General features: G+C 33.1%; 1 protein-coding gene and 2 non-coding genes across 3 annotated transcripts; all 3 read right to left on the bottom strand.

The window, feature by feature from the left end:
- Positions 1–267: 267 nt before the first annotated feature.
- LOC120150667 lies at positions 268–415 on the bottom strand. The gene has a single exon (XR_005518544.1). It is a non-coding gene; the product is annotated as a small nucleolar RNA snoR136 (small nucleolar RNA).
- A 55-nt stretch (positions 416–470) lies between these two features.
- LOC120150665 lies at positions 471–553 on the bottom strand. The gene has a single exon (XR_005518542.1). It is a non-coding gene; the product is annotated as a small nucleolar RNA SNORD25 (small nucleolar RNA).
- Positions 554–3,327: 2,774 nt separating this feature from the next.
- On the bottom strand, positions 3,328–19,926 carry LOC120150596. The gene is made up of 2 exons (XM_039163248.1): positions 19,306–19,926; positions 3,328–3,834 (listed from the first exon to the last, which is right to left on the bottom strand). Exons 1-2 carry the CDS (start codon positions 19,924–19,926, stop codon positions 3,328–3,330), a joined length of 1,128 nt encoding a protein of 375 aa, XP_039019179.1.
- Positions 19,927–26,872: the final 6,946 nt, after the last annotated feature.

Genomic DNA, 26,872 nt, shown 5'->3' with positions numbered 1-26,872 from the left:
TTATTTGAGGCTTGGCTCTAACTCGTAACGAGTCAAAAACCGAAACCCTAATTGTGGGTGGCTCTTTACTTCGGCGCCTAAAATAGAGAAAGCAGTTGAATAAAAAATACTGCACTTTCAGCGACCCGATATCTTTTCAAATCTACTCTCCACTGAAATATCCTTGCAATTATCTTTTCATCATCCTGTTGGAATTTTTCATCTACAACAAAAACACAATCGAAATCGACAGATGCAAAACATAAATTTGACTTTGAAGAATAAAGAGGATGTAGTTCCCCGACGTCCAAAATGGATCATCGAATTGAAGCAGTGGATAGTGAGGGGAACATTTCTGTTTAGGCTTCTTCCCATCACAGAAACTCACATTCTATTTTTGTTCAAATTTCTGGATCTAAAAATAAATAGAAGCCACCAAACAAATCGAATATTAAAAAAGAAAGAGGAATTGAGGGGGTGATTAATGGTGAATGAACTCAGTCCCTTAGATGTTCAAAAAACTGCGATCATTTTCGCAATTCATTACAGGTCTGTTACATCTCATCACCGTTCTTTAACCATTAAAACAATCACCAAAATAATATATAGTTGCCCAAGTGATCTCCCAAAATCTACAAAGAAAAAAATTAAGAAAGAGATAAAGACGAGAGCAACACAATGATTATCGCTTCAAGGGAACGAGTCATATGGGAACTGATTGAATCCACACTGACCAGATAGCGAAGCTTCTACCTTTAATAAACACTAAGACTTACTGGAATTAATAAAAAACACACAAATCGAAATAAATAGATTTACAAGAGGAGTGGGTTGGATACAAGTTTTATAGTTTGAGAGGTCGAAACAACTTATGAGTATATATATACATATTTGAGGGTGTAAGTTGAAACCCTAATTGTGAAAGTGAAATTACGAACGTAGCCTTAATAATTTACTGGGTTAAATTGACAAGTCGGGCCATTGACTAAGTAGCAACTTCTGTGTTGGTTGGGCCGAAATTACCAGATTTTTTTTGAATTAACTACAAATATTCAATTAATTAATTAATTAATTTAGATCGGATTTTTCCAGAAATTCATTTTACTCTATATGCAATCATTATGATTCAAACATTTCACATTGCTTAAAAAATATAGTGTTAATGAAAATACTTACAAAGGGCATATTCACCTAACAACTAGATCTGGCTCAAGTTACTTACAAACTCCTCATAGTATTATTTAACCGAATCAAATTAGTTAAGGGCCATTAGTTCTATCATAGGATCTTCAAACCCTTCGGACTTGAGGTATAAATTGATCTCTCATTAACTTCAAAGTCGATCTGTCAATTCTTTAACTACCCTCTTAGTATAACGTCACTAGTCGAACTTTGGTATGTTGAAGAATTGATTCATCCTTAAAAAGTATGAAGTTTATACCACCCATTCCTAAAGTTGGTGCCATCAAACCCCAGGCATTTTAAGTTACAAGTACAATTTCCTATTTTGAACGTATAAATTCTATCATCCAGTTAGCCTATTTCACTCGATGCAATGTGCCTATCGAATTTTTATTAGTACCCGAAGCCACTAATCGAACATAAGGCTTGTCATGAACCAGATTACCACGTCTATCTCGAACCAGTTTAAAATGCAGTCCTTGAACCGGTTGGAAATTAATTCATCCCCTAAACTGGATCACTAGGCAACCTCTGAACCATATTTAAATTTCGAATTACTTTGTACCACTTCAACTGAATGAAAGTTTATGGACTGAATCAACAATGGCCCATGTCCTAAATTTCTGATTCTCAAGAACACTCCCCTAATTAGCCCCAACAAAGTATTCAACTCTAAACTTGTAACGAACGGATACCCCAGGTCGGGTCCCGAAACCAGTAGTTAGGGGTGAATATTTATTTAATTCGAGTCGAGTTAAATTTTTTGAGGTTATTCAAGCTGATGAGTTTTATTATATAACTCAAACTTCATTTGAATTTTTTTAGTCGAGTCAAGTTGGTCGAGTTTATATTTAAATTTAATTATAAATATTTTTAATATTACAATAGTAATTGATTCAAATTTAAATAATTTTTATAACCATATACGATATACATATATATTTTTCATATTTTTATATATAATATACATATATCATATAAAGTTAAGAGACTCTACTCGAATTTAAAAACTAATATAATAATAATTAAAAAATTCAAGTTATTTGCAATTTGATTTGGATTTTAGCAATTTCTTGTTGGGTTTGTCCCCATTACAAACATACGATGCATTAATAAGGTAAGAATAACGCAACACTATTAACATCCAAACAACATCGTATTGCTTAAAAACCTCAACCTTGAAACATTTCCGGGTAATGAAATGGAATGAGATTAAAGGCAGGAATAAAGGTAGTATTTTATATTAAGAGTGACAATTTTTTAAATTTTTAATAGATAAATTTATAAATTTATAGAGGATAAAAATAGATTATTAATAAAAAAATATAAAAAGAATATTAAAAATATATTATAATTTAAACAATGCAGCAGAATTCCCCCACGTGAAGTGTCCTACAACATTGGCCAAAATCAAGGAATTCTGTCCTCCAATTAGTGCTGGTTCAATTTCACAAACAAATGACGTAGAAATCACGAGCTGTCACTGGTCAACTCACCCGTGAATCACTGAATCTTGCACAAAAACGAAAAAAATATCAAAATCAGGGGCTGGCAATCCAACAAAAATAGGGTGAGCATATGGACAAAGCCATTAATATCGCTACCAATTCACCACTTTCATATGGTTTCCGAAGCCATTGCCAATTATGAAAGTTCTAAAATTACATTTAAAATTGAACCAGAAAAGAAAAGAAAAGCAAACTTAAATTATGAGGTCTCGAATTTGAACATGATGTAGATAGGAGTGTTTAAATGTTGATCGAGAGTTTTTCAAGTACTACAACAATCTCCTTATCAATGCCAACCCCAAATAATCATAAACTCTCTGCATTTTCTCTAAACTTCTTGTATATATCGCTTTTGTAGTACTTCCTGGTTTTGGCCACTAAAATGAGAGAACTCAATGCTCCAAAGAAGGTAACAAAAGCCAGAATTATAAACGACAACCTGTAACAATGAGTGTCAATACAAATCAATTCTTTCACAGAGGATCGTGTTAGACCCTTTTTTTGCAAGATCCTTCATTGCCTCTCTGTCGTATAAGAATCCAGTAAGTTTCACATTGAATATGTATGAGCCGAGAGGACTAGCCAACTGTCCACAATTGAACAATGTAGAGAAGTACTTTAGGCCGAAAAGCTCGGAAATGATGGCGAAAATCAAGGGTCATTGTGCCCCAAATGAGAATCCAATAATGATGGATGCTACATAGAGTGATCCCGGGACTGGAAATGCAACCAGTAGGTAGCCAATGCATGCAAATACAAGGACCATCGTCATCATCAATGGTCTCGGGAGCTTGTACTTAACAATCAGTGTCTCGGACACAAATACAGAAAATACCCTTCTGAAGAAATTCCAGATGCTAACAAGTGAAACGAAGGAAGTGACTGTTTTGTTCGGATAGCCGAGTGACTCACCGATTTGCCCCAAGTTATCGACCGCGGTTAAGCTCGATCCGAGTCCACAGAATGTTGAAAGAAACAATACTAACATGTCAACCCTCGTCAGTGCTTGCAAAATTGTGTAGTCTGCTCCTCTCTCGGGATTATCCAAAATGGTTAAAAAACAAGACTTTTCTACCTTTTCATCACCTTGTTTTGGCTTTGATTCAACCACTTCAGCAGTTGGTTTCTCTACTGTTGTCTCGCCTGGAGGATCCATTGGTCGTTTCTGGATATTCCAAACGAGTTATTGAATTTTAAGATTTCACAATCATTTTAAAGTATATTTGATTCAATTATTCGAATATCAAAATATTACTTCAAGTTTTTCAAAGATCAATTTTAATCCTTACTAAAGTGTAAAATTGTGTTTTAAACTTAAAATATTTTTAAAACAATTTTACAAAGTATTTCGAACCAAAATCGAGCCAAAAAATAATTTTTCAAAGGGATGTACCGATGTACTACATGATGCATCGATGCACACCCATTTCGAATGCATTTTGTGTACCGATACACAAGTTATGCATCGATGCACTAGCTATGCATCGATGCACTCTTGATTATTTTGAAACATCGAATGCATTTTGTGTATCGATGCACAGAACATGCATCGATGCACTCTTGGCTCTTTGAAACATCGAATGTAATTAGTGTATCGATGCACCCCTAGTGTACCGATGCACTAACTCTTATAACGGTCGAAATATTTGAATTTTACACATAGTGTACCGATGCACTTTGGTTATGATCGATGCACATATGCTCCCAACTGTTTTATTTAATTGTTTTCACACAATAACAACTCTATTGACTTCACCAATAATCCCCAACGTTCAGAAGTGATCCAAGGTGTATTTAAACAAGCTTAGGAGCTATTGATCAACAACAATTAAGAAAAGACGCTAGAGAATCAAAGAGAAAGCATCAAACCTCAAGTTTGAGCATTTCAAGCCAAATTTTCATTCAATATTCATTTTGCTTTCAAGAACACTTATTGTGCTCAATTGTATTCATTTTTTAGTGTTCTTTCTTTGTTCTAGAATTTTGCAAACATCTTACATTGTGAGGTTTTTTCTGTAAGTTTTCAAATTTGTGTATTTCTCTTTGGGAGATAGTGTTCTCAAGAATTTGTGGTATAATTATTGAGGGAGTTGTAAGGTTACTCTTTATCCTCAAAAGAAATAACAAATTAGTGAATTTGTTAGAAAATCCTTAGTGTGGATAGCTAAGGTAGTGGACGTAGACTTTGGTTGAGAAAGTCGAACCACTCTAAATCGTTGTGCAAATATTTTCAATTTTCTGCAAAAACTTCCACCAAAATTTTTATTGCCAATTCACCCCCTCTTGGCCGATTCGTCGATCGATTAACTCAACAATTAGTATCAGAGCCTCACTTATTTGAAGGTTTAATCGCCTCTTGAGTCGATTCGGGAATAGTTATATCGATATTCAAGTCATCAATGGCCTCCACTTCAAACTCCGACTTCGGTCTTGATTCTATGCCCGTCAACAAGCATTCTTTCTTCAATTGAGCTAATTATGCTTATTGGAAAAATAGAATGAGGTATTTCATTCAAGCAAGTGACATGGGAGCATGTAATATCATAAAAGACATATACTTCATTCCTTCCACTCATTCAAGATTGTGGAGTGAAGCATAGATAAGAATGTTCCAATTCAACTCAAAGGCTATCCATATTATATTTTGTGCTCTTGGACCAAATGAATACGAGAGAGTTTCATCTTGTACAACCGCCAAGGAGATATGGGATAAACTACAAGTCACTCATGAAGGCACAGACGAGGTAAAAGAATATAAAATTAGTCTTCTAACTCATAGCTATGAAAATTTCCAGATGAAACCGGATGAAGATATCAAATCTATGACGGATAGATTTGACACGATTGTTAATGGTCTCAAATCATATGGAGAGATCATTCCAAACGAAAAACTTGTGAGGAAGTTAGTTTACTCTCTTCCAAAATCTTGGCAATCAAAGAAGACGACAATCATCGAGGCTAAAAACTTAAAGTCTTTAACTCTCGAAGAGTTAATTGGTTCTCTCCTCACTCATGAAATGTGCTTCAAGATGAGGTAGACCTCGAGAAGATTGATGAGACAAAGAAGGAGAATGAGAAAAAGAAGAACGTGAGAGTTGCTCTCAAATCCATAAAAGATGAGAGTGATTCAGATGACGATGGCGAGGAAATAACATTATTTGCCAAACGGTTCAGAAAATTGATGAAGCCCAACCAAGGAAGAAAATTCAAACGAAATGAAGGCTTCAAAACTAATTCGAAGGAGAAAGACCCGATCATTTGCTACAAATGCAAAAAGTCAGGTCATGTCAAATATGATTGCCCACAATTGAAGAAGAAGGGTCAATCGAAGAAAAAACACAAAGCTCATGTGGCTACATGGAGCGATGATGAAGGTTCCGATGAAAAGGAACAAGAAGTAGCAAACTTGTGCTTGATGGCCATAGGGGAAAGCTCTCAGGTAACCTCTAGCTCATTTAATTTCGAAGATTATTCTTTTGATGAGCTGTTAGAGGAATATACTTGGTTGGCTTCGGATTATGAGAAATTATTTTTAAAATGCAAAAAAGATATTTCAAAATTGAAAAATGAAAATAATCACATATCCAAGACCAATAATGATCTTGAAAGTAAAATTAAAGATTTGCAAATCAAACTAGATGAGTTTGAAAAGAAAAATTCTGATTTGCTTAATTTACTTTCAAATGTCAACGATGATCATCAAAAAGAAATTGATGATCTTAAAACTTCTTTTGATAAAGTTGAAACAAAAAGTTTTGAAAATAGAGAAAGTTCAAAATCCAACTTTGTTATAATTTTTTTTAAAACTACAATCATAGAGGTCCCCGAAGAACCTCTAATGGAAAATCGTTAGAAGTATATGGGTTCCTAAAGAACTCATTACTACTAAAGATAATGATATCCTACATAAATGGATACCTAAGGGGACTAGAATTTTGGAGACTAATGAATATGGACCCAAAAGAAATTGGGTACCAAAAATCAAAAATTAATCTATGTTTGTAGGGGAATGAGCATTGCTACAAGGCACGAGAAACAAATTCAAACTCATGGTACCTTAATAGTGGATGTTCAAGACACATGACCGGAGACAAGAGCCGGTTCATCGAGCTTAATGACAAAAATGGAGGAGATGTGACTTTTGGTGATAATTCAAAAGGTCACATTGAAGGTATAGGTACTATATGTATACCTCTTCCATACAAATTAAAGATGTTTTATATGTGAATGGTTTAAAGCATAATCTATTGAGTATTAGTCAATTTTGTGATAAAGGATACAATGTCTTATTTGAAACAAATGGTTGCAAAGTCATTGACATTGCATCTAATCGGATTATGCTTGTTGGTCATAGAATAGGAAACATTTACATGGTGCATTTAGATTCTATTAATATGACTAATTTATGCCTAGTTGCTAAGGATGAGCATGATAGTTGGTTATGGCATAGGAGACTAGGACATACAAGCATGAGTGTTTTACAAGGACTAATTCAAGGAGATTTAGTAAGAGGGTTACCAAAGCTAAAATTTGATAAAGATAAAATATGTGATGCTTGTGCTAAAGGAAAACATCAAAGAGCTTCCTTTAAGTCCATTAATGATGTATCAACTAGTAGAATATTACAATTGATCCATATAGATCTTTTTGGGCCAATTAGAACTATTAGCTTGGGTGGAAAATAATATTGCTTTGTATTGGTAGATGACTATTCTAGATATAATTGTGTTCTATTTTTAAGTACTAAAGATGAATCATTAGAAAAATTCATCATGTTTTCAAAAGTAATCCAAAACGAAAAAGGTTTTTCCATAACTAGTGTTAGGAGTGATCATGATACTGAATTTGAAAATCTTGGATTTACTGATTTTTGTAATTATAATGGTATTAGCCATAATTTTTCAGCTTCGAGAACTCCTCAATAAAATGGAGTTGTTGAGAGAAAAAATAGAACTTTAGAATAAATGGTTAAAACCATGCTTTGTGAAAATAATTTGCCAAAATATTTTTGGGCTGAAGCCACAAATACCGCTTGTTATGTTATTAATCGAGTAATGATTAGGCCTATTTTAAAGAAAAATCCATATGAACTTTTCAAAAATAAAAAGCCTAACATTAGATATTTTCATCCTTTTGGATGTAAATGTTTTGTTTTAAACAACGGTAAAGAAAATCTTGACAAATTTGATGCTAAAAGTGATGAAGGAATTTTTATGGGTTATTCCTTAAATTCTAAAGCTTATCGGGTATTCAATAAAAGAACTTTAGTTGTAGAAGAGTCTATACAAGTTTTTTTCGATGATAATCCCCTTCCGAGGAAGGATTCTTGTGTGAAAGATAATATAGGTATTGTAAACACAAATGACGTTAGACATGACGTTGAAGAACCATCATCAAAGGAAGAAACGAAAGATGAGGAAACTCATGATGTTCTCGAGAATCCAACCATTGAAGAAAGGGAAGTCTCTTACCCAAGAGAATACAACTATGTCAAGGATGGTGAGATAATAGGTGATCCATCAAAAGGAGTACCAACTCGATATTCTCTTAGAAATATATGTAATTATGTTGCATTTATCTCATGCATAGGGCCTAAGAATATTAAAGAAGCATTAAATGATGAACATTGAATTATGGTTATGCAAGAAGAGTTAAACCAAATTGAGAGAAGTAAAGTATGAACATTAGTTGAAAGGCATAGTAATAAATCTACTGTAGGTACTAGATGGGTATTTAGGAATAAGCTCTATGAAAGTGGTAATATAGTGAGAAACAATGCTAGACTTGTTGCTCAGGCTATACTCAAGAAGAGGGCATAGACTATTATGAAACATACGCTCCCGCAGCTAGGATGAAAGCAATTAGAATGATATTAGCATTTGTATTTTTCAATTATTTTAAGTTATATCAAATAGATATTAAAAGTGCATTTTTAAATGGTTTTATAAAAGAAGAAGTGTATGTGGAACAACCTCATGGTTTTAAAGATTCAAAATTTCCAGATCATGTTTTTAAATTGACAAAATCACTTTATGGTTTAAAACAAGCTCCTAGAGCTTGGTATGAAAGATTGTCAAAATTTTTAATAGAAAAAAGTTTTCAAAATGGAAGGTTGACACTACATTGTTTTTAGAGCATAAAGGTAAAGATTTATTAGTAGTTCAAATTTATGTTGATGATATAATATTTGGTTCTACTAATGATGTTCTTTGCCAAGAATTTTCTAAGCTAATGCAGAGTAAATTCGAGATGAGCATGATGGGGGGGCTCTCATTTTTCTTGGGACTCCAAATCAAGCAAAGAAAAGATGACATCTTCATCAATCAAGCAAAATACGTCAAGGATATGCTCAAGAAGTTTGGATTGGAAAATGGGAAACCTCATACCACTCCAATGAGCTCATCTACAAAGCTTGACAAAGATGAAGGAGGTAAATGTGTGGATGTTAAATTATATAGGTCAATGATTGGCTCTTTGCTTTATCTAACCGCAAGTAGATCGAACATTATGTTTAGTGTTTGCTTATGTGCTAGATTTCAATCATGCCCTAAGGAATCACATTTACTAGCTGCTATGAGGATCTTTAGATACTTTAAGGATACTTCTAGTTTAGGACTTTGGTATCCTAGAGACTCTAGCTTTAGCTTGCATGCTTTCTCTGATGCGGATTATGGAGGATGCAAAATAGATAGGAAAAGCACCTCTGGTTAGGGATGACAACGGGCCGGGTTTGAGCTGGGTATTGGTCCCCCTGTCCTCATCCCTGTCCTCATTTAAAAAAAACATACCCGTCCCCACTTAAAAAACTGTGGGGATTTAAATGGGGATCCCCATCGGGTAATCGAGGAAAACCGTGGGAAAACGGGTATCCCCTTTTAGCATAAACAGTTATTTAAACGGGTATCGGGCCGTGTATATATATTTAAATTAAATATATAAATATTATATATATATATATTAATTTAAATTAAATTTATTAATATTATATATATATATATATATATATAATTATTTTTAATATTTATCGGGCTAGGTATCGGGCAGGGTAATTGGGGTGGAGATTACTCTCCCCGTCCCCATCCTCGTTTAGTATAAACGGTTTTCCCCGTCCCCGTCCCCGTTTATCATCCTCGAACCCGACCCGTTTAATTCAGTTTTCGATTTTCCCCATCGGGTTCTGTTTTTTTGCCATCCCTACCTCTAGTACTTGTCAATTCCTAGGATATATGTTGATTTCATGGTTTTCAAAGAAACAAAATTGTGTTGCATTATCTACCACTGAAGCAGAATACATTTCAACCGGTAGCTATTGTGCACAAGTTTTATGGATGAAAATAACTTTTAGATTATGGAATTGAAGTAGGTACCATACCTATCAAGTATGATAATACTAGTGCTATTTGTCTCACTAAAAATCCCATCCAATACTCTAGAACTAAGCACATTGAAATTATACATCATTTCATTAGAGATCATGTCGCTAAATAAGATATAGTTCTAGAATTTGTTGATAATTTGCATCAATTAGCGGATATTTTTACAAAACATTTAGATAAAGAAAGATTTTATACACTTAAGAGAGAATTAGGTTTAACTGACCTATCTTCACTCAGTGTTTAAAATAATTTTTAGCACTTTTAATTAGAAATGAAAAATGCTTATAAAAATAATATTTTTGATTGCATTCTTTGCTATTAGTTAGGGGGAGTTTATGATTCTTAGTTGAAATTAATTATATGTTCAAATAATGTTTAAGGATAAATTAGATTGATTGAACATTGTTAATTTTCGATATATGAGTTGCCAATACCACTAGAGCTAATTAATTTAGCATTTTAAGTGTTTAAAACATATTTTTGACATTTTTGTGCAATGTGTGTAACATCCCAAACTATGGGTTAGTGACTAAATCGTAAAGTTTTAGAATTTGGTGACTAAAGTATAAGAATGGAATAGTTCAATGATTTATTTAGAAATATTACTTAAAAGATGTTAGTAATTATTAGATGAATTGAAGGGCAAAAGGGTCATTTGCAAGGAAAATAATTAAAGATGGTTATATATTAAACACGTGGAAGGGAAGAGGAAACAAAGTGGTTTCTAGAGTTCTCTTCATCTTTTTTCTTCCTTCACGTGTGAAAACCAAGAGCTAAAGGTGAGTTTTCTGATTATTGAGTTTCTGGTTAAATTTAAGCTCGGTTTTTTATTATTAGATGATAATTAAGCTTAATGAAGGCTTAAGTTATCTTAAAAAATCAAAGTATGATGGAGTTAGAAGGGATTAAAGATTAGAGGTTCTTGAATGAAATCCTAGAATATAGTTCATAACTAGAATTGAAAGTTAAATTTGACTTGTCATCAATCTAATGAAGAGATATGAAGTAATAGAATTTGAGTTGGAACATGTTGGAAATTGAGTATGATTCTTGAATTTCATAAGGAGGATAGGATTTGGAGGTTTAATATGAAATAAATGAGTATAAAGTGGTCTAAGTATGTATAATGGAGTTAAGTATATAAAAGAGGATGAATCATGAAGTTTTGAAGCCGAAAGAGTGTGTATCGGTACACATTCAAAGTGTACCGATGCACTCTTTAAAGAAGAAACATCGAATGCCTTGAGTGTACCGATGCACAGTTAGTGCATCGATGCACCCATTTAAAATAAAAACATCGAATGCCAGGAGTGTACCGATGCACAATTAGTGCATCGATACACCCCCTTGAAATTGAAAATATCGAATGTAATTAGTGTATCGATACACTATAGAGTGTACAGATACCCTTACAAGAGAAAATGTGAATTTGACATTTTTTTAGCTTAAGAAATTAAGGATCGAACCATAGTATTTGGAATGTTGATATGTATATTATACGTATGATTGTGTAGATTTTGATCGAGAGCAATATTCAGACAAGTTGTCAAGTATTAGACATCGAGTAGAGATAAGGGGTCGGTATAATCTAGTGAGGCCAGGTGAATGCACATTATTTCGTATATGATGTTTAATGAGAAATAAGACTTGCGACAAGTTTATTTCCTATAGTATTATACATGAAGTATTAACATGAGCATGTGTTTGTTATGAGTGTTTGGGTTATATGTTATGGTATGTGTGACATGATTGATATGAATAGATGCTAGTGTGATAAGATATAGAAACCGATATAAGTAATTATATAAGTTATATGATATTTACATAAGAAATGATTGGTTCATGTGGTATATGAATATATGAGATATAGTGATTATGTGAAACTAAGATATAGGTTATATAATATAAATGATCTATAAGAGTATATGTTTATATGATAAACATAAGGAATTAGGTGAAAATATGAGAAATGATATAAACTATATATATGTTACATGACATCAATGATCTCATAAGAAATGACAAGTTATGTGATTATATGTGTTTATATGATTGATGTGAGCACATGCTATGTTATGATGATATAAATTATATGATATGTTAAGAAATTATAAGAATACATTTATAAGTGATTGAGCTATGAGATTTGTGATTATATAAGAATATGAAATAAGCTATGTGATAAAGACATAAGGAATGAAATGAACATGTGACATATGAATATGAAATCATATGAAAAGTGATATGAACTACGTGAATATAAGTTGTATGATTACATGTTCATGTGAAGGTGAATTACATGAAAATGTGCTATGTGTAAAGGAACCATGTGATTATATAAATATGTGAGATGACCTAAATGATAATGCCCATGTTATGTGTCACGAGAGCTAGGGGAATAATTGGCATGCCAAGAGTCGAGGGCCTACGCGGTCCTTTGGGACATATATGTATTCTTTAGAACATTTATGGGGTCTTTTGAGACACTTATTTGGTCCTTGGTATATGTGTATGGTTATTAAGGAATTTCTATGTGGTCCTTATGGACATTTTATATGACACTTCGGTGCATTTCTACGCGGCGCTTCTGTGTAATTCTACGTGGCATTTCGATGCATTTATACGAGCTGTGGTGACAGCATATATGTGCACAACCTCTATGTACTTACATACCTTAAGTTCTCACATATATACATGGGCTAATAAAAGAGATAAGATAAAATAATCTTGTATGATGTGCATGTAGCTTGGTTAAGAAGAATATATATAAGAACAAATGGTTAAAAGATCAAGAATGAAAATAAGATTAATAAAGAGATAAAAATCAACATTACATGTGACTTATATGCTTTTTTGCTATGAATTGTAGTAAATAATTTATACGATGATATGTGGATTGTATGATTAAATGAGTCATATGTTGGTTAAAATGTTAGATATAAGAGGATATGTTTAAGTGACATAGATGATAATAATATTGATAATGATATAAGGCTAAGGATGGAAATGATTAATGATGAGTATATGTGTTCATGTTCTTATATATATAATGATATATTGCAGATGTGTTATGGGTTAATGTATAAGTGAATAAGTATAAATGAGTATATGATGATATAAGAATTTGTTATAAGATATAGGATATGAACATAGGTGATAGTATGAATAAGATACGAGTGGTATGATATGATATCAGTAATTGTTCATGCATGATTACAAGTTATAGTTTACATTATATATTTAATTACCTCACTAAGTCATAGACTTAGCGTGTGATTGTTTCACATGTAGGTTACATAAGCGAGAAGAGAATCTAAGAGGAGCAAGACATGTTAGCATCTTCCTTACAATGTTCAGATTAGAAAAGAAATATTTAATATGTATTTGATTCTTTTAGATATAGTTGACATGTAATATAAATGATTTGAATAATATATGCTCTTATAAGTTTGTAAACTTTTATGATAAGATAATATGAATTTTTTTACGAGAAATTTCTCATTACTCTTAAATAAGTAAAAGTTTTAAAAGTTGATGTGACACCTCGGACTTGGATCCGGGTTGGATACAGGTTAGGGGTGTTACGCATCGATAAACTAGACAGTGTATCGATGTATCATTGAATGTGCATCGATACACCATGAAGGTGCATCGATGCATTCCTTGAATGTGCATCGATGCACTCTGCTGTGCATCGATACACCCATCGGGTTTTTGGGTTTAAATACCTAATTTCTTCTTTATTTCAAAACCTCTAACCATAACACACTCACGCCGTCTCCCTTCTCTCTCACCCTCTCTAAAAAATTGCTCAAATCCAACGTTTTAAGTTGGATTTCAACAAGCTTTCATCTCACAAACCTGCTAGCAATCATTAAATCGTGCAAAACATCACTACATTCCACTCAATCCAAAAATTCAAGTTAATTTTTCTAAAAACCTCTGTTTTATTGATTTTTGAACTTAGGACTAGTTTTTATTAGTTCTAGGTTGAAATATATATCGGGCATTGATTGTATAATGATTCTAAACTAGATTTTACAACCAATTTCGTCAAAACACACAATTTTTCAAAATTTTCTTTGAATTTTTGAAATTAAAAAAATATTAATTTAAAAAGTGTTGTTTTTGATTGAATTGTATTATATTATGAAAACTATACATATTATAATTCTTAAACATTGATTTCCAGAATAGTTTTCAAAACTTTGCCCATTAGGATTCAGTTTAGAGAACCTTGAATATTGCAAACTCAATTGAGTTTCAGGATTGATTATATTACATATACGTGTTTCAAAGTTGTAGGTTATTTATCCTATTCCGATTTCTTAAACCATGTCTAATCCTAAATGCCTTAGGTCGTCATCGAGCCGTTTGAGTCAAAATCGACCTCTTATTCCACCTCCACCACAAAATCTAAATCTAAACAGACCCGAATTAACCATTCTTAATTCTTGCTTCAACCAACCTGGTCATCGTCGAGATGAATTATATAATAGGTTCGTTAATTCTTTCCAATCGTACAAAATTTGGGAAGAACGTATCCCATCTATTCAAGCAATGGTTGATACGAACTTCCAATATCTTCCTATCCTCCGTTCCTGGAAGTTTGATAAACTGTGTCAAATTAAGCCCATTATTTATCACCAATTAGTACGCATTTCTACTCCAATGCGATCTGTGTCCAAAATGAGCATCGAACCGAAACTGTTGGAATTCGATCCTATCTCTTGGGTGAAGTTATTTATATCAATTCGAACACAATAACTAATGCCTTTGGTTTAGAAAATGACGATATAGATAATACCTTTAGTTTAGACAATGACGGTATTGATAATGAAAGAGACATTGTGGCTATACCCTATCATCACGAGCGATTCCTTCATTTAATGATCTCTTGGTGGTAGGTACTCCTCTCTTAGGGTCAATATTTATGGTGGATACATTGTATCTAACATAACAAGAAAATAAATTTACCACATATTATTTTTGGTGAGCTAGTAGATACCGTAAACGTTGTCCCATCTAAAAGTGTAGAAACTTTAGTTTACGGCTGTCTCTTCAGTAATATTTTTATCAAACTCGGGCTTAAGGTTTCGGTTGATATTCCCATCCCTCTCCAAAACCAAATCAATCTCACTTCCTTAAAAAATCAGGATGGAAAAAGGAATGTGACCAATGGGTTCGAACCTATGAGAAAACACCGGGAGCTAGCTCCTCACGAGCTCCACCTCCTCCAGCACCGGCAGCGGACGATGATCTGGAGCTTCAACAACTTATGCAAGATATCAACGATATTGACGATGAAGCACCCAAGGACGAGCCGACACATCAAGAGGATCAAATGCCTCCATATTTTCGATCATTTTGTGAGTCATTTGATCTAAGGTTTGCATCCATAGAGTCTCATCTAACTGCTTTGGGGGCTTAACAACGGAAGATGAACGAACGTTTAGATGCGCTCACACTCGAGATGCAAGCACACTATCCTCCTCCTCCTGATCCTCCTTTGGATGACTAGACCTATCTTGCTTTAGTTTTCTTGGATTTAGTACCTATTGTTAAAACATTTTGGATGATTGTGGATTGATGTTTTTGGATTGTTTTATTCTGGATGTTTAAATTTGTTATGGATGTTTGAACTTATATTTATGTATTTGGTTTGGTTGAATTTATATTGGCTTATTCATTTTTGCATCATTACACATGTGACCAATTTACCATTTCACATTATTTGTGAATATTGATTTATGAAACTAATGGCTAACCTTTCTCTTGATTGTGATCTTAGCAGCTTAAGTTTTAAATTTCTAAATGTCAATTGGATAAGTTTACAAAAACCTTGTTTAAAATCGTTTTAGAGTCTTTTTGATTTAACAAAAAGGGGGAGAATATAGTAAGGGGGAGTAATTTGTTTTTACAAAAACAAATTTCAAAAATGATTTTCCAAGAAATTCTTAAAATTACTCAAATGTTTTGTTATATCAAAAAGGGGGAGATTGTTGAAAACATTTTGATGTTTCGATATAACAAATTAAGGGTTATTGAATTTTAAGATTTCCTAATCATTTTTTAAATTATATTCGATTCAATTATTCGAATATCAAAATATTACTCCAAGTTTTTCAAAGATCAATTTTAATCCTTACTAAAGTGTAAAATTGTGTTTTAAACTTAAAATATTTTTAAAACAATTTTACAAAGTATTTCGAACCAAAATCAAGCCAAAAAATAATTTTTCAAAGGGATGTACCGATGCACTACATGATGCATCGATGCACACCTATTTCGAATGCATTTTGTGTACCGATGCATAAGCTATGCATCAATGCACTCTTGAATATTTTGAAACATCGAATGCATTTTGTGTACCAATACACAGAACATGCATCGATGCACTCCTGGCTCTTTGAAACATCGAATGTAATTAGTGTACCGATGCACCCCTAGTGTAACGATGCACTCCTAGTGTAACGATGCACTAAGTCTTATAACTGTCGAAATATTTGAATTTTACACATAGTGTACCGATGCACTTTGGCTATGCATCGATGCATATACGCTCCCAACTGTTTTATTTAATTGTTTTCACACAATAATGGCTCTATTGACTTCACCAATGATCCCCAACATTCAGAAGTGATCCAAGGTGTATTTAAACATGCTTAGGAGCTGTTGATCAACATCAATTAAGAAAAGAAGTTAGAGAATCAAAGAGAAAGCATTAAACCTCAAGTTTGAGCATTTCAAGCCAAATTTTCATTCAATATTCATTTTGCTTTCAAGAACACTTATTGTGTTCAATTGTATTCATTTTTTAGTTTTCTTTCTTTGTTCTAGAATTGTGCAAACATCTTACCTTGTGAGGTTTTTTCTGTAAGTTTGCAAATTTGTGTATTTCTCTTTGGGAGAGAGTGTTCTCAAGAATTTTGGGTATAATTCTTGAGGGAGTTGTAAGGTTACTCTTTATCCTCAAAAGAAAGAACAAATTAGTGAATTTGTTGGAAAATCCTTATTGTGGATAGCTAAGGTAGTTGATGTAGACTTTGGTTGAGAAAGTCGAACAACTCGAAATCGCTGTGCAAATATTTTTAATTTTTTGCAAAAGCTTCCACCAAAATTTGTATTGCCAATTCACCCCCCTCTTGGTCGATTCGTCGATCGATTAACTCAACAGTTAGGTAGGTCGAATACCTAAAAATACATTTTAAAATGATTTTAAGAAAAATAATTTTAAAAGATAAAAATGATACGCGTTTAACCAAAAATTTGTTTTGAAAAAGGTTCGAGAGTCGATTACATATGAAAAAAAATTAGTATCCCACAACGCCCGAAATCGGTACTTAAGCAATACGTCATCTAAAAGTTGAACTTGGCAAATTTAAATATACATTTAAATTGTGATCCTTTTTAGAAAAATTAAAGGGAATATTTTGTACAAACAATCCTCGAGAATACCTTCCTATTTAGTTAAGGAGGTATTTTTATAGATTCCTTGTACAAAATAATATTACCATAAATTTTTAGATACAACAAATACATAAAATAGATAAAAACAAAATCATTTAAAACGTAAAAGGTATTATTTTATTCGAGCAATTTTTAGAAACACGCTCCTTGTTAGTTAAGGGGTTTTTCATAAATTCCTCATATAAAATAATATTTAAAATTATTTCAATTAGCAAAAAAATTACAAACATGTAAATGAAGGATTAAAATAGTAAATAAGATAACTTTAGGGATTAAACTACGAAACTAACAAGAGATCAAGGAAAACAATGCAAATATTTTACATGTTAGGCACTTCAATCAGAAATAAACCAATTTCAAAAATATGGAAATTTCTAAAATAAGGTATTCGAATATAAAAACTAAATAACAAGCCAGAAGGGATTAAAATGGAATACATGACAAATTTAAAATACAAGTTAAAATAAACAATAACTAGGGGGAAATCATTCATTTTACCCAAAGATATCCATTCATTAAATGATTAAAACACGAAGTTACAAAGTTTAGGGGACCTAAGACGAATTGACCCCCACGCGAAAAAATATTCCCAGGTCCCTTGCTAAATGACGTATTTTAGCGTAGGGTATAAATACCTAAAAAAACCGGCCATTTGGCCCCTAAACCCTCATTCTCCTATTCTCTCTCTCCCTCTCTCTAAAAGAGAGAATTCTCTCGCTTCTCTTTTCTTTCTCTCGCAGAAGAAGGCCGCATCCTCTGACCACCGTTCGCAGGAGTCCTCCGTCGCCATCCACGACGGTCGGAGTTCAGAAAACAAACCCAAAACAATCCCTTTTTACCCTAAACCCGAATCCAAACACCCCTATGCCTAAAGACTCCCAAAACGTCCTAGATCTATAGATATACCTTCGGTTTTAAAGGCTCCTCATTTCTCTCCGGGGACGAGAAGTATGATTTTGGTGGTAAGTTTTCTTTTTCCTCTCATTTTGCTTTCAGAAGTATCAGTTTCTTTTTTGTTTGGTAGATTCCCTCATTTTTTTTAGCCCCGAAAAGCTTCCTTTTTTCTCTCTCTTTTTTTTTCTAAACCGAATGTCTTTCTCTATTTTCTCTTCTGGTTTCATGCTTGACGTGTTGATTTTGGTGATAGCCCTCTGTTACTGAAAGGATAGAATGTGATTGCCTAGGGATTTTGCTTTAGACTTGTTCTCCATTTTTTATTGGAGTTTTTGACTTGATTAGCTTGATGGTTAACTGATTTACTGCAGGTGGATGAGATGACTTTGGCAGTAGTGACAGTGGTAGTGATGGGAGATCTAACTAGGTGTCATCTGGATCGTTGGATCTGGATAGATCCAACGGCTGAACCAAGTTGGCGACTGAAGGGTTTGGATGATATCCTAGCTTCAAGTGATCTGGACCGTTGGATGGGTTCAGATTTGATGGTTAATGTTGGGAGGTATTGGAAGAGTTACCAGAAATCCCAATATGTTTAGGGTTTTGATATAATTGGATCGGGTCGGATCCTGGGTTTCGGGTTGGATCCTGGGTTTTGGGTCTTGTAACTGGGCTCCAATTGGGTTTTGTTGTTGAGTCTGATTTGGGTCCACCAAGTGGGCTTAGTGATTAAATTGGGCCAAACCGATTGGGCCAGTTTGATGCTGTAATTGGGCATGTAATGTAAAATTTAATTATTTAATAATAATAATAATAATAATAACAAAAGTAATAATTATAATAATATAACTATTGGGACTAAAACCACTTTCTACAATCTCATTAGGGTGTCTAACAGGCTTCAGTGTACGAATTGTATACACAAAGATGACTGAAATTGCAGCAGGAAGCCATCCGATAAGAAGGATGAGAGATTTGGAATCATTTCCGTATACAGCCAAGTAAATCCGTGTCATTACAGCTCCACTGAGTCCAGTATAGCCCTTCAACAGACCCAACATTGAACCCCTGCTTTCAGGGAAGTTCTTTACACTGGTGACCAGAGCACCAGTATTTGCAAAATTCTGGGAATTGCCCCCTATACATATGTAAATGCACATTTGCCAAACCTTGGGTTTGGCTATTCTGCCGGTCACGGCTAACCAAATCATGAAATAGCCTCCAAAGTTGAATGCAGCGCCGAGTAGAACGAACCAAGTGGGAGTTACCTCAGCAATAAGGCCAGAAATGACACCAACGTTGGCACCCATATCCTTTGAGAAGCCTAAGAGATTGAGTGTGGTCTGATCATAATCCAGAGTAGCTTTGATCTCTTTGGAATAGGTTCCAAATAGATATGTTGCACCAGCATCAGCCATGAACAGGAAAGATGCAAAAAGTGCAAACCATCGTCCTCGAAGGAACTGTACTGTGAAAGGCAACAGTTCATTGGCTTCGAGTCCTCTTCTCATCGTCATCACAGTCGGTGGAAATGGAATCAAGGGAATCGACCAAGAGGAAAAGAAGAAGAAAAGGGGATCTAATTATCCAAAAATGAAAAGGAAAAGAAAAGAAAAGAAAAGGGGATCTGTTGAAATAGACTTGGCAGGGTTTGAGTAAAGAGTTGTTGAAAAGCAAAGTATTGTAGATAAGGACAACGATTGAGGATGACTGATAAAGCATGGTTTTCATAATCGTACCGGTTAGTGAATCGGTCATGCTATTGATTTATTGGTTCAATCGATCGAATCAATCTGATCGGTCGAAAGAATCGGACGACGTCATAATTATTTAAAAAATTAAATAAAAATATTAAAAATATTTAATAAAAAATAATTTTTTATATCACAAGTTATATTCAAAGCAAGTCATAATATATATAAGTTAAAAACCATAAGATCAAGTGAAACAAAATGATTCAAATTAACTACAACATAATATTTAAGGTAAAACATATTAAATAATAAATATAATTATATAACTATAATTAAAAAATAAATTTGGGGTTAAAAAAATCATAACAAAATTATATAACTATAATTATATAACTATTCTTTCACTTCAATCAAGTTCGAATTTTAGGCTTCAATCGAGCTTCTAATTTTTTTTTGAGTTCAAGCCTTTTTGAGTTCAAGTTTCAATATTATATTTCGAGTTTGAGTTGAACTTGATAATTTTTAGCTTGTGAGTTTGAGTTGGGTTGAGTTTACTTTTAAAGTTTTCAAGTTCGAGTCTAGCTCAGCAATACTCGAGTTCGACTTGGCTCGTTTAACAAACGACGTTGTTTGGTTTATTTTTTTTTTTAAAAAAACAAAAATCCCGGTTTTTCCCGGTTTTTGGCCGGTTCGATTCGAACGGTTCAACGGTTCTAACCAGTTCACTAATAACGGTTCAACCGATTTAAATTAAACTGGACTAAATAACGGTTCCCGATTAAACCGGTTGAACCGACCGATCCGGTCCGATTTTCAAAACGGAGCTGATAAGTATGGTAGCCCACGTTATATAAAATTTACAGGGGTAAAAGTCTTTTTTACACGCCGGTTGTTTGGTGCTTTTATCCAAATATGGGTGGTCAAAAATTAATTTCGCATCTAATATTTAGTTTTAATTTACTCTTGACATTTTTTTATCATATGTAGTAAAAACACTACTCATAAATGTTTTTTTTTAACTTCTTTTGTAAGAAAAGTCTTTGTAAATCAACAATCTTTGGAATAATTGATTAAATTTTTTTAATTAGAGGAGGAACTTTGGATATTTATGTTGGTATGCTTGTAGCATGGGAACCTGGTTACAGAAAATTGGTGATTGAATTCAATAGTAAAGAAGCGATTTGTTTGATTCAAGATTCGGCGGTTCGGTAAGGAACTCCCACTTTTTTTTCTTCTTTTTTTTACATATTCGAGAGGGCGGTCTCATTATCACGGGAAGTTATATAGTAATACACTTTTAATATACACTTAAAAAAGACATTGTTGATTTTATTATTATTTAAATAGTAAAATCGATAAAAAATTACTTAAAATATTATTATTTTTATTTAAAATATCAATGTTTTTTAATATTTTCGGTAAAGTGTCTAACAATAACAAAATCAATAGAAAAAATAACAAAATCGATATAAATAATAATGTTTCTGATAATTTTTTTATCAATTTTATTTTTTAAATAATAACAAAACCGATATTATCTTTTTTTAGTTATATATTAAAACTGTCGCACGTTATCATCTTTCCCGTCATCACTGGGTTATCAAATTCCAGCTTGTGCGACGTGAAGGGAATCAGGTAGCTGATAAAATGACTAAAATAATCTCATCTGATAATTTTGAACTTTTCCAATCTGCTGATCCGTCGTCGTTAGAGGTCCGTGGTTTGCTGCTTGCTGATAACATTTACTAAGTTGTAATCCTAGTTTAATTTCATTATTGTACCCAAAAAAAATCAGTTTAAGTTTGGGTTCAATTCCAGCAAAATTTTCATTCTCTCATCCTTAAATAGAAATTAATTGTAAATGTCATTGTACTGTAAAAATCATTTATAAGTGAACTACACATATCAACACCGTAAACTAACACGTTACTATCAATCAACAACATTAAGTCAACAAAAGACTAAATTAAAAACGAGAATAACAATACTTATTTGGATAGATTACAAGGTAAAATTACCTCCTAAACCTATAATCAAATTGAAAATTGGGTTAGATCAAGCTAGGCTTTAAATTTTGAAATTGAAACACAATTTTTTTTCATTCAAATGTTTTATAGGCCAAATATTTTTATTTAAATCCTCTTAAATACCCTATAAGGTTGGAGCTAACCCCGTTCTTAAACCAGTCAAGAAGGAAACACGATTCTTTTAATATAGTAAAAAGCACATTGATTTCCAAACAGAGAAGACCTAAAATAAATAATTCCCAAAAGAGAGAGGTAAAATCTAAGAAATTCATATAATTCGGTAAGAAAATTTGGTCACCCTATTTTTTTTCTCAGTTTGACTTGTAGTCTTTCTTTATCCACTATTCTTCCGATAGAAAATTAATCTATTAATTAATATATTAATTGATCGAATGGTTAAGGATGCTTATGTTGTTTTACCTTATATAAGTTCGAACTTCGGCATTTTCCTTAGAAATGTAGAATATCTCCGCTTAATAAAAAAGAAATGCTTAATATAAAATCAAGTGTCAAGACTATATAATTTTTCTTAAAGTTGTGCCTAAACTTTTTTTTTGTCAATCTAAGTGTCTAATGTTACAAACATCATCACTTTAGGTGCTTCGATCGTAACAATTGTTAATAAATTCTGTTAAGTGACTTGCGTCGCATTTATATAATTTTGAAAATTTTATTTTTAAAAAAGTAAAGATATTATTATATTTAAAACCCTAATTTTTCTAAAATTATTATAAAAAAACCCCAAATCCATAAAAATCCCTATAAACCCCAAATCCCTCACTCTAATTAGAGATGGGCATGGAACCCGAATCTGATGAGTTCCGACTCGACTCGATCAGGTCGGATTATTTTAATAAAAAAATTGGTTCGGGTTCAGGTCGGGTCGGGTTTTATATTAAAATTTTCAGAGTAGGGTCAGAGTCAGGTTGGGGGCTAAAATAATCCTACCCGACCCGCATAGTTAATGAATAATTATTTTTTAAATTTTTTTACTTTCCTATTCCGATAATTTTTGGTTCCAGAGGTCGTGACTTCCAACAATTATTTTAGCTATTATTTTAACACATTTTAATGCTTTTTCACGGCTATTCCCCTCCTTTTTTTCACAACTATACTATAATGGTGTTTGAATAATAATAATAATATTATGACAACTAATTATATACTATATAAGGACAAAAGAAAGAGACAAAAATAATAAAATTTATTCCTCAATTTGGCTTCATGTAAACAAGTAAAGCGAGAAAGCTCAGAAAAGCACTAATGGACAGTTTGACTTTTCACGCCGCGTTGGTTCCAACAATTATTTTAATTATTTTTTATATTTTAAATAAAAAATATTGGGTTTTAATAAATAAAAATTTTAATCGGATCGGGTCACAGGTGGAGGTCCCCTTCTTCTCGAGTCGGGTGGACCAAAAATCCGACCCAACCTGACCCATGTCCATCCCTAACCCTAACCCTAGTTTCTATCTTGCCAGCCATGATTCACCTCCCTTTTTATAGACATTGTGTCTAATGTTACAAACATCATCACTTTAGGTGCTTCGATCGTAACAATTATTAATAAATTCTGTTAAGTGACTTGCGTCGCATTTATATAATTTTAAAAATTTTATTTTTAAAAAAGTAAAGATATTATTATATTTAAAACTCTAATTTTTCTAAAATTATTATAAAAAAACCCCAAATTCATAAAAGTCCCTATAAACCCCAAATCCCTCACTCTAACTAGAAATAGGCATGGAACCCGAATCCGACGAGTTCCGACTCGACCCGATCAGGTCGATTTTTTTTATAAAAAAATCGGGTTCGGGTTCAGGTCGGGTCGGGTTTTATATTAAAATTTTCAGAGTAGGGTCAGAGTCAGGTTGGGGGCTAAAATAATCCTACCCGACCCGCATAGTTAATGAATAATTATTTTTTTAATTTTTTTTACTTTCCTATTCCGGTAATTTTTGGTTCCAGAGGTCGTGACTTCCAACAATTATTTTAGCTATTGTTTTAACACATTTTTCACGGCTTTTTCCTTCCTTTTTTTCACAGCTATACCATAATGGTGTTTGAATAATAATAATAATAATAATATTACAGCTAATTATATACTATATAAGGACAAAAGAAAGAGACAAAAATAATAAAATTTATTCCTCAGTTTGGCTTCCTGTAAACAAGTAAAGCGAGAAAGCTCAGAAAAGCACTAATGGACAGTTTGACTTTTCACGCCGCGTTGGTTCCAACAATTATTTTAATTATTTTTTATATTTTAAATAAAAAAATATTGGGTTTTAATAAATAAAAATTTTAATCGGATCGGGTCACGGGTGGAGGTCCCCTTCTTCTCGAGTCGGGTGGACCAAAAATCCGACCCAACCTGACCCATGTTCATCCCTAACCCTAACCCTAGTTTCTATCTTGCCAGCCATGATTCACCTCCCTTTTTATAGACATTGTCCTTGTTGTCGCTCTTGTCGTCAGGTCTCATGAAGTCATGCAAATGTTGTGATTTTTCCATTTCGTTCGTCGAATTTAAATCGCAACTGGGGTTCATCGTTGGTTGTTCATCGTGTGGGTGGTTGTCGGCTGGAGGCACAGTCGGAGGTAGGTTTAGTCGACGGCAACAACAACGGTAAAGGTCGGCAGTCGACGTAGGTATAGGGATTAAATTTAAGGTTTACAAAATTTAGGGGTTTAAGATTTCCAAAAAATTTGGGTTTTTTAAATATATAATTTTAAGTTTTTTTAAAATAAAATTTTCAAAATTATTTGAACACAACACATGTCACTTAACGGTGCAATTTAACGTCCGTTATGGATCAGACACCTAAAGTGGTAACGTTTGTTACGTTATGCACCTAGATTGACCAAAAAAAAAAGTTTAGGCACCACTTTGAAAAAAAGGGTATAATTTGAACTTTATATGAAGTCAAAAAAATTGGAGATTAAATCAGAGATCTAATGAAGATTCAATCAAGTGGAAAAAATTGATGGTATTCTATTAAATCTGCCCTAGAATTCCATATTTTATAAGGCAATCGGATGCTCTGAACCAACGATAGGATCGTTATTGATCGTATAGGACCGATTAGTGTTTGCAACTTCTCCTACAACATAATTAACGAAATTCTTGCATCAAGGCTTAAGCCTCTTGGTCTGTCCTACTCAATCGAAATTTGTGAATGGTGGACATATTCAAGACAACACCCTTATTGCACATGAAGCCTTTCATGCTATCAAAATAAGGAAAATTGGTCACAATGGAGTAATGGCTCCGAAATTAGATCTAGCAAAAGCTTATGGTAACGTTGATTGGAATTTCGTCTAATGAGAAAGATGGTGTAGACTATTTTCTCAAACAGAAAAAAAAGTTCTGATGAAATCTATGGCAAAATATCCCAACCTACACTTTCCGAATGGCAAAACACATTGCAAAACAAGCTTGGAGACTATTGCAAAACATTTTCACTGTGTCGCGAATTTTGAAGGGTCTACATGTAACACCCCCAACCCGTATCCGACCTGGATACGAGTCCGAAGTGTCACATTGACTTTTCAAACATTTATTCGTATAAAATAATGAGTAATTTAAAAACTTTGATAACACTTAACTTATTCAAAACGTTTACGAAATATATCAGAGTTCATACAATTTATATCTTTAGACTACATGCCAACTACACTCTATATACAGTACCTATATTTTCTTATCTGACATTTGGTAAGGAAAACTGACCTGTCTTGCTCCGCATTACTCTTTACTCTTCTCGAAACCTACGTGTGAAACAATCACACGCTAAGTCGAAGACTTAGTGAGGCATAACAACTTATAATGCACTTTATAACATATATCAATATATGCATGTTCTGTTCTATCATGCTATACCAAATTACATGACTTCCTCATATCATGTAAAATTATATCAGATTAATTAACAATAAATACATACATACACATAAATCATCATTAGCAGTTTATCATGTAATCACATACTTTTATGCTTAACCTTTTCAATCAAACACTATACACACGCAACATCATATCATTTGTAATACATTTATCATATCACTAACATATATTTGTTTATATCTCTTGATTAGCCCATGTACACCTGTGAGAACTGTAGATATGTGAGTCTATTGAGGTTGTGCACCACTATGCTGTCATCACAGCTCATATAAATGTCCCGAAGGACCTATCCAGAGGTCATAAAGATCCTCGGTAACTATCCAGAGGTCATAAAGATCCTCGGTAACTGTCCATAGGTCCCGAAGAACCTAGGTAAACTGTCCATATGTTCCTTAGAACATAGGTATACTGTCCATATGTCTCGAAAGACATAGGTAAAACTGTCCATATGTTCCGTAGAACATAGGTAAACCCTCGACTCTTGGCATGCCAACTATACCCCTAGCTCCCAAGACACATAACATGGGCATTTTCTTTTATACTTATCATTTCACATAACACATAGTTCAATTACTCATAGAACATTTTCATATGAGTCACATTTACATGTCACATAGCTTATATACTTTCTCGCGTAGTTACATAGATCCATGTCATATAACATATCATATAGCTTAGTTCATTTCTCAGATATTCATATAAACATACATATCATATCTTGTTCACATATGATCATATATGCTTCATATAACACAAGAAACACCTATAACACTTTCTCATAGTTTATATCAATTTTCAGAGTCCTATCATATTACCTGATGGCATATATCATATA

The sequence above is a fragment of the Hibiscus syriacus genome, unplaced genomic scaffold, assembly GCF_006381635.1.
Source record: "Hibiscus syriacus cultivar Baekdansim isolate YM2019G1 unplaced genomic scaffold, ASM638163v2 tig00111022_pilon, whole genome shotgun sequence".
Lineage (NCBI taxonomy): Eukaryota > Viridiplantae > Streptophyta > Magnoliopsida > Malvales > Malvaceae > Hibiscus > Hibiscus syriacus.
The sequence above is the reverse complement of the archived record's forward strand: the minus strand, read 5'-3'. Positions and strand labels throughout refer to the sequence as shown.

Coding starts and splice junctions, on each gene's coding strand:
- LOC120150596 (XM_039163248.1), bottom strand. CDS start 19,926: ATGACGATGAGAAGAGGACTCGAAGCCAATGAACTGTTGCCTTTCACA. Junction 3,835..19,305: donor CAATTCGTACACTGAAGCCT/GTTAGACACCCT, acceptor TGGAATATCCAG/AAACGACCAATGGATCCTCC.